The 12500-nt window shown below is 37.5% G+C and overlaps 2 protein-coding genes across 3 annotated transcripts in view; one reads left to right on the plus strand and one right to left on the minus strand.

The window, feature by feature from the left end:
* Positions 1 to 6839: 6839 nt before the first annotated feature.
* On the minus strand, positions 6840 to 10820 carry zic4 (zic family member 4; the record flags this gene model as incomplete). Its single annotated transcript, XM_083546781.1, has 2 exons — positions 6840 to 7653; positions 9653 to 10820. The coding sequence occupies 2 exons, from the start codon at positions 10818 to 10820 to the stop codon at positions 7256 to 7258; spliced, it is 1566 nt and encodes a 521-aa protein (XP_083402907.1). The 3' UTR covers positions 6840 to 7255.
* Positions 9998 to 12500, plus strand: part of zic1 (zic family member 1 (odd-paired homolog, Drosophila)) — a 9891-nt gene continuing 7388 nt past the window's right edge. The window contains exon 1 of one of the 2 annotated variants that reach the window (XM_083547309.1): positions 9998 to 10016. The gene's annotated coding sequence lies outside the window, so the exon portion shown is untranslated. Of the gene's footprint in view, positions 10017 to 10283; positions 11423 to 12500 lie in introns of those variants that run through there. The other variant, XM_083547308.1, reaches the window with a different exon arrangement.

Consider the following 12500-nt stretch of genomic DNA (forward strand, 5'->3'; position numbering starts at 1 on the left):
CTATTCAAACAAAGCAATCAAAAAAGGTGGATTTCGTCTTGTAATGTAAGGACGGAAACATTTATTCATTTCTCGACAGCTTTCTGGGTACAAATTTGAGGAATTCCCAATCTGGGACACAGCTTGGAATTTTGTTTTCCATTTAAAGGAATGAAGAATTCAGACAAACACCTCATTTTATTCCAATATATATATATATATATGAAATTTTATCATTTGTATTAAGTCACCCCACTTAACCAACACCCATACACATATGCTGGCCTATATAACAAAGATATATAAAGCAAATGATGATTAATTATATTACAGCAACCATTTAATGTGTTATGTCCAGATTCAACCCATTCATTATCACTGGCTCAGGAGGATGATGTATAGCTCACTTACACAAATCTGATGTCGCCATAAAAATCAATTTCATTACTTTTTTACTTCGCATTATGGTTATTATTGTATTATTGTGGAGCTGCTGTGTTGATTGATGTCCTGTTTTGTTGCCGGTGCTGTTATGCTGATGTACAGGATAATGCCCATTTCTCCAAACACTTACACAGCAATAATACAAAATGGGCAATATGGAGATTTCGATAATTAAATCTGCTTACATTTGACCTGCTAAAATATGAATGCTATAGGCTATTACTTAATTCAAACATGATGTGTGCATGATGAGCTTTACGGAGATCAGAGAACATGGTTTATATCTTCATCAAATGATTTGTGCTAATTATTTACATTTTCTATAATAGGACATTTTTTATTGTGTAAATTGTAGATTTTGTATAGTAAAGTAGTTATAATGATTTATTTAGTAGTGTTATTTTGGTGGGGCCATAAAGGGTTTGGAAAATGTTGTCACAAGTCAGGGTCATATTATGTTGCCATATTGCCATATTATACACATTTGCACACTTGGTATATATATATATATATATATATATATATATATATATATATATATATATATATATATATAGATATAGATAGATAGATAGATAGATAGATAGATAGATAGATAGATAGATAGATAGATAGATAGATAGATAGATAGATAGATAGATAGATAGATAGATAGATAGATAGATAGATAGATTTTGTTTTTCTTTTATTTGATGTGCATTAAAAAAATTAATTATCTCTTCCATTTTGCTCAAAATAATTTTATTTATTTATTTATTTATACATAGAAATATGAAAATCAGACTTTATTTTTAAAACGCTTTTGGGAAGCTTTTTTAAAACTCAGTAATTAAGAAACTATAATTTAGGTTGATAGGGGATTTTTATATCTCAATTTCTCTCTATTTCTTCATCTCTCTCTCTCTCTCTCTCTCTCTCTCTCTCTCTCTCTCGCGCGCTCTCGCGCTCTCTCTCTCGCTCTCTTTCTCGCTCTCTCTCTCTCTCTCTCTCGCTCTCACTCTTTCTCTCGCTCTCTCTCTCTCACACACACACGCACACACTCTCCCTCTCTATTTCTTCATCTCTCTTTCTCTCTTTCTCTCTTTCTCTCTCTCTCTCTCTCTCTCTCTCTCTCTCTCTCTCTCACACACACACACACACACACACACACACACACACACACACACACACACACACACACACACACACACACACACACTCTCTCTCTCTCTCTCTCTCTCTCTCTCTCTCTCTCTCTCTCTCTCTCTCTCTCTCTCTCTCTCTCCATGTACAGCCCTTAATAGACTTTAGGTTTTAAACGCGGATAGAATAAAGTGCTTGTCGCAAACTATACGAACAAATTAGAGAGGGAAATGTAAGGATCAAAGAGCTGGAAATAAGCGCAGCTGCTTTGAGATTCAGGGCCAACAAGCGTGTCTCAGCCCTGAAAGAGGCTCCTATTCAAAGCGCAGGTGCGAAGTGCTGCGGGTTCATACTGTCACATTATGGCAGAGGTTGTTAGAGATCCGTGTTTTCGCGCTGAACTACAGGGGCTGCTTCCCTCTTTTGGGTGGGATGCAAGACTCGTTCATCCATGACACGAAAAAAAAAATGAAAGGAGAAAATATGGGAAAGAGCTTGCCATGTGATATATGGTGATGAATCCGCCTGATTTCATGTATACAGCTCATAAAAATGACTTTTGTAAGTCTCGCTCCTGGAGTCGTGCACAACCCCTATACTGCTCGTGCACAACTCCTATACTGCTCGTTCACAACCCGTATACTGCTCGTGCACAACTCCTATACAGCTCGTGCACAACTAGTATACAGCTCAACTACTGCATTACTTATACACAACTCCTGCACTACTGCCCCCCACCACACACACACCTTTGTTTCCTGACAACACATTCATGAGTGAACTCTCAGGTCCTAAGTCCATACTGATAAATGTGCAGTTAAAGACAGACATGATAGGACGCCACCTTCAGTCCTGTGTTTTAACATCTCACTAGACTAATAGGAGCATTGCTTTAATATTAATAGTCAATAAGACATCCATGGACACTGCACAAATCCTTAGTGTTTAATTAACACCTAGGTTGATGTTGAACACTTATTTCACCGCTGAGGATTGACTTATTTGTGTGTGTGTGTGTGTGTGTGTGTGTGTGTGTGTGTGTGTGTGTGTGTGTGTGTGTGTGTGTGTGTGTGTGTGTGTGTGTGTGTGTGTGTGTGTGACCTACGTGCATCACTCTCTTTACGTCCCTACGCGAAGGCTGTAAATTGAAATTTCCCAGCTCATAAAAATGTATACAATTACATTATCATTATTGGAGGATATTAAAATTCAAACTTAGTCACCATATTTTGGGACATTAAAACCCTCCTTTGTGGCTGTTAAACTTTGTGGACTGATAACACTGACCATGGTGATTAGGTGGATACAGTATCGTAAAGTGGATCAGTGATGTCCATTTTTTTATAAGCTGAAAAAGACAAAAAAAAAAGATTATGATCATGATTAGAGATGTCTCACCTATTGTTATTATTATTATTATTATTATTATTATTATTATTAGTAGTAGTAGTAGTAGTAGTAGTAGTAGTAGTAGTGGTGGTAATGGTAGTAGTATTTGTAATAATAATAATAATAGAAATAATAATAATAATAATAATAATATTAATAATAATAATAATAATAATAATAATAATAATAATAATAATAATAATAATAATAATAAGTAATTAATAATACGTTTATTTATCATATTTTTTAATATTGACTCATCTTACACTACTACACTAATGGGTGCTGCATTGCAATCTATAGCAAGAAAAAAAAAAAAATATATATATATGATCTTTTAGTCTGAACAATAACAAAATATATTTTTCATGTTTTTTCTACATTGTTGATTAATTTCCAAATTCAAGAGCCCTGTCTTACATTTTCGTCATTTCTCTGTAATATGAGCGCGAGCAGTTTGGGCAAAATATAAACTGTAAAATACAGACTGATCTGTTGCACCGAATCGAGTTCACTTCAGAGTCAATACATTTTTCTATTCAATATTGTGAACGCAAATATAATATTTCTACATTTATTAAATGCATTTTGGTATTTCGTGAGTTATTAGTTGATACAGAAAGCAGGGGTCTGTAAGAAGGGAATCAACGGGGTATTTGAATGATTGTTGTTCTCAGTCATACTTTGGTATTAATGGTTAATTTATATATTTGTTGCCATTGCACCTGTCCTGTCATTTAGCATGCGGATTGCAGTCACCCCTTGTCGTGTAATTATGACATGAAATAAGATGCTGAATAGTGAGAGGAGATGAGGAGATTGTTTTTTTTTTTCTTCTTGGGAACCACTAATCCCCTATTAAAGGGGCTTTGTTAAATAATGCAGTACGGTTTCCGGAAGTGGGATTATCGCCTTCATTATTTTTTTTCACAAAGAAATTATATTTTACACTCAAGTGAATCCTGGTTTGGTTTATAACAAAGAGACAAACTAGAAGCCGCTTTTTATTTCCGCACAAGACGCCTTAAAAAAAACAATAATAAAATAATGCATAAAAAAATTATTTTTGGGAAAAGTTTAAATGAATTCTGGTAAACAAATTGGCCAGTCACCTAAAGTGTAGTTTGAAACGTGTAAACAAAACATTTTTTTTTAATGACCCTAACCATAACCAGTTCCATAACAATTACGGATTTTCCTTCTTTTTTTTTTCTTTTCTGGAAGTAGCAATATTGTCTATATTAAGCGCCAATAAAGGAAGTTTTCCTAAAAACCACATGGGAAAAAAAATCCTCAAGAAAAGTCTGTCTGTGTCTCTGCTGCCACGCTGAGCACATACAGAGAAAGTTACTTGATAATAATAATAATAATAATAATAATAATAATAATAATAATAATAATAATAATAATAATAATAATAATAATAATAATAAATAAAAAATATAGTGTTAAAATATAAATATACAAAAGGTATTAAAAAATATTTAATGCACATAATTTACAAAGTGAAAACAAAACAAAAATAGTGCAAAATACAAATGAATTATCCATAGATTTTTTTTTTTTGTCAGAAAAAAGAATTAGGAGGTTTTTTTAAGTCCTAAAACAGAAGTGCGCTGAGAGAGAAAGGGTTGGAGGGAAGGAAGGAAGGAAGGAAGGAAGGAAGGAAGGAAGGAAGGAAGGAAGGAAGGAAGGAAGGAAGGAAGGAAGGAGGGAAGGGAAAGAAACCCGGCTTGGACACTGTGGCGTTTTCAGTGGCTTTGAGGACATGCACACACTCTACTCGAATTCGTTTCCCTCTCAGTTTGATGGGCGGAACTAAGAGCTCGAGACACTTTTTTTTGAAAAAGATGGGGCGATCAAATTGGCGACAAAAGAAGCCTTTTCCGTGTCATGAGCGTCGTTTAGACTACATGCAGGAATCCCTGTGATAATAAGCAACACTTCAAAGACCTCCTCGCTCCAATTGAGACCACACTATCCCTTTCTCCATTCATGCACGAGGAGCTGGTGCTGTGGAGGACTCGACTGTTTAGCCATTTCTTCTTGGGTTTATTTTCTCTACATCTCTCTCTCTCTCTCTCTCTCTCTCTCTCTCTCTCTCTCTCTCTCTCTCTCTCTCTCATCTCTGCCTATTCAGTGAAGCATTTTAGATAGTGCAAACAACAAGACAATTACCCCAAAAAGAGACAAACTATAACGTATCTCATCAAGCAATGCGGATCCACCCACAGACTCGTGGCATTCAAGACCAGGAGGGAAATGAAGGGGTGACGCCTTTAATCCTGATAGATAGATAGATAGATAGATAGATAGATAGATAGATAGATAGATAGATAGATAGATAGATAGATAGATAGATAGATAGATAGATAGATAGATAGATAGATAGATAGATAGATAGATAGACAGACAGACAGACAGACAGACAGACAGACAGACAGACAGACAGACAGACAGACAGACAGACAGACAGACAGACAGTTGTTTATTATTTATAGTGCAACCTGTTACGTTGCAAACGTGAAAGAAAAACATAGATAGATAGATAGATAGATAGATAGATAGATAGATAGATAGATAGATAGATAGATAGATAGATAGATAGATAGATAGATAGATAGATAGATAGATAGATAGATAGATAGATAGATAGATAGATAGATAGATAGATAGATAGATAGATAGAAACATAACAGCAAAAAATATTTTGGTTAATTAAATTTTTTTTGATGTTTGTCGAAATAAACTTTCTCTCACTGTGGAAATAAAGTTTCTAAGCCTTGGGCAGATCTGAAGAGCATTTTGAGAGCACAGCCCTGGTCCCCATGTTAGTGGAGTCTGACTCGGCGATTGCTATAGAAATACTAACTCACCATGAAGATTCACCGTCGTGAAGAAATTGCTCTTTGTGTAAAGCTTCTTTGATGTCTGGTTGAGAAAACGGAGCCACTGCATGAAATACTCTCCACATAATCAGAGCATAAAACAGGGGTACCTATGTGGATATAAAAAACATAAAGGGAAAGAAAGGCGAGTCATGGCCATGGAAAAGGGGTGGGAGTTATCTACAAGGCTTTTAAAATCAACAGTGTTTTAAAAAGAGAAGACTAAAGAAAAGAAAAAAACATGTGGTACTGATAAATCTGATTTGTTCATATATAATATATAAATATATTTTTTAAATCTATTTCCTGTAATTTATAATTTGGTTGGTTGTCTAAATCAAGACATCTAACTTTTATTTATTTGTTTATTTTTTACAAACGGTGGCTTGACGAAATTGGCCTTAGTTGAACACACTCTCATTATTGCAGCTGGAATATACTCTTTGTTTTTGCATATTATTTTACACATTTTATTCAAATTACTGACAACTTACAAGGCATTTCGGTACACATTTTAAGGTCTCGTGTTTTTATAAAAAAAAAAAAAAAAAAAAAAATAGTTTGTTTTACAAAAAAGAAATCACCAAAGTGAAAAAAAAAAATGCTCACATTGTTTAGAGGATAATAATAAATGAATGTCATATCAAATACAATAACAATGCTTTCATCCAACTGTAACGGCTGCATAAAACACATGGGAATATTGTCTACGTCTTTAGGAAATTCTCATTAAATCATATATATATATATATATATATATATATATATATATATATATATATATATATATATATATATATATATATATATATAATGTTTTACAAACAATAGTAGCAAACATTTAAAAATAGCTGAAATACTGAGCCTTACAAAATTAATGTTGACACACATTAAAACGTTTTAATTTACATATGTACATTTATATATATATATATATATATATATATATATATATATATATATATATATATATATATATATATATATATATATAATTGAAGCACTTTGGTTCGATAATAAAATAGAAAAAAAGACAGTACTGGTTCAAAAAAATAAATTAAGAGCTTTTTAAAAACAAAAAGACAAAAAAAAGAATCACGATTTGATATAATAATACATCTTTATGCAAACAAACACAATCCCTGGTGTTTAATAAACACCTTCAGTATTGGATGATTTTTTTTTTACCTGTAGTGTAAAATGAAATAGTGTTGAATGAAGTTGTACAGCAGAAATCAGCACTCTGGGTGTGAACACAACACTTGCGCTTGTTGGCGCGCGCAACCGGTTTATTACAATAAACTGGACACTGGTGGTGATTATAGTTCATATTCAGTCCACGTGTTAAACACGTTTGGCCACCTCGGTTTCACATGGATCTGTCAGAGAGCCCGGGGCACTACAGGAAATTAGGCACGAGCATGCACATGTCTTCACGAGTTCTGATACGGTGGACCTTCTGAAGGGTCTGGTGTGGACGAGCCGCTGGGAGGGGTGTGTGCGCCGCCGGGGCCCGAGCTATGACACACGTACCACTCGCTCAGATTGGCGGCCTGCGACCCCGACAGAGTGTCTCGGCCTAAATCGGACGACGGAGACACGAGGGACGGGGTGGAGGACTCGTAGCCCGAGCTCGGAGGAGGTGGTGACTTGCAGTGGACCTTCATGTGCTTGCGCAGGGAGCTCGGGTGCGTGTAGGACTTGTCGCAACCGCGCACTTTGCAGTTGTAGGGCTTGTCGCTGGTGTGCACGTGAGAGTGCTTCTTCCGGTCGCTGCTGTTCGCGAAGCGTCGATCACAACCATCAAACTCGCACTTGAATGGCTTTTCGCCTATGTTCACAAATACATAGAATAGAATAAAAAAATATTGCTATGCAATAACTTGCATTCATTTACTTCGACATATAAAAAAAAAAAAAAAAAACATTTTACGCGATTTGAATAATAAATTAGTGTGCACGATCATAGCCATGTTCCTTTAAAAATAAAATATGCACGAGCTATAAGTCGGGCTGTAATCGTCTGAACAGATCTGTCCTCACATCTCTGTCCCTTGGGGTTTGATATTTAGACTGTTAGCAAACTGTGGAAGTAGACCCTGGTGTCACAGTTGTTATTAGCAGGTCAGGAAGTGCTTCCTTTTTTTTTTTTTTTTTTGCAATTCCTAATTGTTAATGTCACACGCATGTGAGCACGGGGCCAAACAATGAAAAAAATAATGTGCATCCCAGTATAAAAGGGAGAAGAAGAAGAAGGAAAAAAACCCAACAGAAATAACCTTTAGTACTTATTTGACTTTATGTCCAACGTGGACTTTGCAAATGAAGACTACGCGACTACGACTGGCTGAATTAATTACCTTCAATCCACAAGACATTGATTTTTTTTTTTTCCACAAGCCGCTTATGAGAATATGTAATTGCTGCTGTCTAATTAAACTTGCGTGCTGAATATAAATTCGACCTTCAGCTGTTGGGCTGAGAAGCCAATCAAGACTATAGGCTATTAGTGTAGTACAAGAGAGACACGAGGAAAGACACCCTTGGGGAAACTGCATCCATAAGCAAAGATTCAGATTCCTTCACGTTGGAAAAATAATTATCAAGGGAACAGGATAAGGGAACTTTGACTATGTCTTACTATATATATATATATATATATATATATATATATATATATATATATATATATATATATATATATATATATATAATTTTTGTTACCAAAAAATCTTTGTATTTCTTATATATTATTAGCAGTAAGCATATAGATCCTGCTTTCAAAGCTAGTTTTGCAAATGTATTTTTCCTTAATTATTAATTCTATACCCATTCGTTTACTCTGAATACTCTGAACACCAAATTTACTCGATGATGTATCTAATGTAAGCAAGACAATCGGTGAACTTCAGGCCTTTCAGCTCTTTTTTTTTTTCTTTTGAACGACTTGTTGCATATCACCGTTAATCGAGACCTTAAGGGAAACCCTTCATTAATCACTACTGCAATCATTAGCCTGACTTTGGCCATTCATACCACTCCCACGTTTAATCGTGGATAATCTTGCATGCGTATTATACTTTAAAAAAAAAGGTTACTAATCCTAATATTCAATTTTCTAGATGTCATGTTTTTCATGAGAGGGGGAAGGGATGGTGGTGGTGGTGGTGGTGGTGGGGGGGGGTAATTATTAAATCCATCTACATGTGTAGCATTTCAACAGGCTATAGTTTAGTTAGTCGGAGAATTAATATCATTATTTTACCATTTTTATATTCAATACAAAAACAGTCTCGACAGCACACGATCCTACACATTAACAATGAATACAATTGCAATCTAATGAATTCATTTACAGAAAAGGATTTAGGACCTCGTATGTTTTTTTTTTATCAACAGGCAATACTTTTGGACACACTCCTAAGACTAGGCCCCACACCCTTAAACAAATACGTGCCTCAGCTTTAAAAAAATAAACCTCAATTTCAGCCAAATACAGTGGACACAATAATCACACACTGGAAGCACTGCCTATGATTCTAATATGATATATATAGTATATTAAGTATAGTGTGACATTCGTAGATGCTGCATGATTGTAAATAGTATAGTAATATATTATAAGGGAAAAAAAAGTTTTGCAACTTCTATTAGTGATCAAAACAAATCCAAGTGTAAAAATGGTGTAAATGCAAATCATCTTGAACACTATAGTGAAAAACTCCTTTTAAACATCTGCAAATCTAAATTATTTTATGGAGTATTGCTACACGAGCTGTTATAGACAAATACAGCGTTTGGATTTGAACAGAAGTGAAATGAAAACTGACCTGTGTGTGTCCTCTTGTGTATTTTCAGGTTTTCTGATCGGGCGAACACTTTCCCACAGCCAGGGAACGGACACGGGAACGGTTTCTCTCCGGTGTGAACTCTGATATGGTTGACGAGCTTATATTTGGCTTTAAATGGCTTCCCTTCTCGGGGACACTCTTCCCAAAAACAGATGTGATTCGCCTGCTCGGGTCCGCCGACGTGCTCCACGGTCACATGCGTCACCAGCTCGTGCATGGTGCTGTAAGTTTTGGAGCAGAGTTTCTTGGCCGAGTTTTCTGGCTCCAGCCACTTGCAGATGAGCTCTTGCTTGATCGGTTGCCTCATGTAACGGAAAAAGGCGCCGTGTCCGTGATGGTGATGGTGAGTGCTGAGGTTCATGTTCAGATTGAGACCGTGCAAAGGCGAAGACGCTGAAAACGGATCCGATCGACTGCTTGCCACTTGACTCAAGTGATCGGTCCTGACGTACATGTCGCCCGGTAAGCCTAGCCTTATTTGTCCGTTCGAGGCTTGGCCACCCGGTGCTCCGTTGGACGGCTGCTCATGATGGAGTCCAGGGAAGAGAGCATGCGCTCCGGCGTCATGGTGAAGGTGGCCATAGTGTCCCGGGTAGCCACCTGCGGTCGAGACAAACACTCCGTGGTGAGAGGCGGAACCAGAGGTCTGCTCGGTCAGCGCAGGCATGGCGCTTTGAGCTGTCAGATCTCGGCGAAGAAGGAAATCCCTACCTGCGGATAGCGCCTGGGCCGCGTGAGACATGGAGTACGGGACCGTCGCCGCAGCCTGCACCGGGCCGAAAGCTCCCGTTGGACTGGAGACCACTTCACCGTGGCCTGCGATATGATGATTGTGATGGTGGTGGTGGTGGTGGTGGGGATAATGATGGGCTGGGCTGATTTTGAGGGCCGCCGAGTGCCCCATGGGTTCTGGCCCGAATGGACTCGGCCCCAGGCGGGGTTCCGCCGTGATCTCCCCAGGGTGCGCGTGAGCCATTGAGTGCGCGTGCCCGCCAAACCCCGGGAAGCCTGTCACGCTCTGAGGGGTATGGTGGTGATGATGATGGTGATGGTGGTGAGCCCCTGCCAAGTCAACTAATCTCAGCGCCGTGCTCCGTTTGGAAAACGCAGGGTCCATCACGGGGCTTCCCAACGCATCCACGCTCATTACTCCTAATTTTCTTTTTTAGAGCGAACTTGACAGCAGGCAAAATAATAATAATAATGATGCTGATGATGATGATGATGATGACAAATATATTTTAATCGCGGTGGGAAAAAATACAGAACGAAAGGGGGAAAAAAAATATATATATATATATATATATATATAAAAAAAAAAAAAACTTGCCAAAGTTTAGTTCTTATCTATCTGTCTACATGGGATCCCATTCGGTTGAGAGGCAGCAGCGGGACGCTTTGATAGACTGAATGGAGATTCATGGCAGGCGCTGCAGCCCGCGGAGCTAAACAATCATTCCGCGCTCTAATTGGTCAGAGCTCGGTGATTGACGTCACTTGTGACAGTTTCCAATGTGAAGGAGAAGGAAAAAATGTTTTCTAGTGACAGCAAGCAGCCAGAGCGCCTGCGCCGAGCCTCAGGCAGCGACTGGGGTTAAAACAAAAAAAAACTTTCTTTTTTTCTTCTTCTTGTTGTTCTTATGAAAAGCCTATTGTACGTATACCTACAATGTCCAGAGTTACATCTAAACAAACAAAAAAAAAAAATAACAAAGCATTCGTCACGTGACTGCAAAGAAGATTCATACAGTAGGTTACCAAAGTTGCTTATTTTTCTTTTTTTTCATCACTAACTTCTAACACTACAGCATGCTCTGATCATTTATTATTATCGAATTAAAGATCATGCACGAGAAATGTCTCCATCTAACCACTCGCATAACCATAAGCTAATAGGAGGAATTATGAAAAAGTTGCAACGTGTTTGCTTTGTTTTCGGGTGGAAGTCGCACACACACACTTGCCTTCGTGATCACTGTCTCGGAAATGCTCTCTGGGAGAAGGAAAGAAATGAGGTCCAGTTATGCGGTGTGTAGTTAAAAGGGCTGGTGTTATGGTCCGAGGTAATTTAGTTTTGTGTCCGAGAGTGGGATCATGGGCGCCGGAGGAGGAACTTCATGAAGGAAAGAGTGTGCAGGGTCAGCAAAGCCAAGCAGGCAAACACATGGCTGCATGGAGAAGATCCCCCTTTCAGCAGCACCCCCCCCCCCCCTCAACACACACACATATACACACACACACACACACACACACACACACACACAGAGAAAAAAAAATTATCTTGCTTATCCGGTATTTAAATAGGAAATTAAAATACTTGGCATGTGTTTGGATTTTTCCAGCACATTTCTCCACACTAATAATCCGAACCATTTTATCTCCTCTTATCTCATTTATTCTCCTATAAAAAAATTAAATAAAAATACCCTTTGTATAGCACGTGACTGTACCCAGCAGCCCCAAAGCAAGTATCTTGCTAATGTTTTGTGACTATTGTGAAATAAAATTAAAAAAAAAAATAAAATTGAAAATCTGACTGAGTGTGTGTGTGTGTGTGTGTGTGTGTGTGTGTGTGTGTGTGTGTGTGTGTGTGTGTGTGTGTGTGTGTGTGTGTGTGTGTGTGTGTGTGTGTGTGTGTGTGTGTGTGTGTGTGTGTGTGTGTGCAGAGAAAGCACAACACGTGAATGCAATATCACGCGTAAAAACACTTATACCGCGTATCGATTGTGACGTAATAAATAAGAAATTGTAATATTATTGTAAGTTAATATTATTGGGTAAGGGTTAAGTTGTGCAGTGCTAGCTGGTAATATGTTACGCGATTTAT

The sequence above is a fragment of the Silurus aristotelis genome (genome assembly GCF_946808225.1).
Source record: "Silurus aristotelis genome assembly, chromosome: 1".
Classification (NCBI taxonomy): domain Eukaryota; kingdom Metazoa; phylum Chordata; class Actinopteri; order Siluriformes; family Siluridae; genus Silurus; species Silurus aristotelis.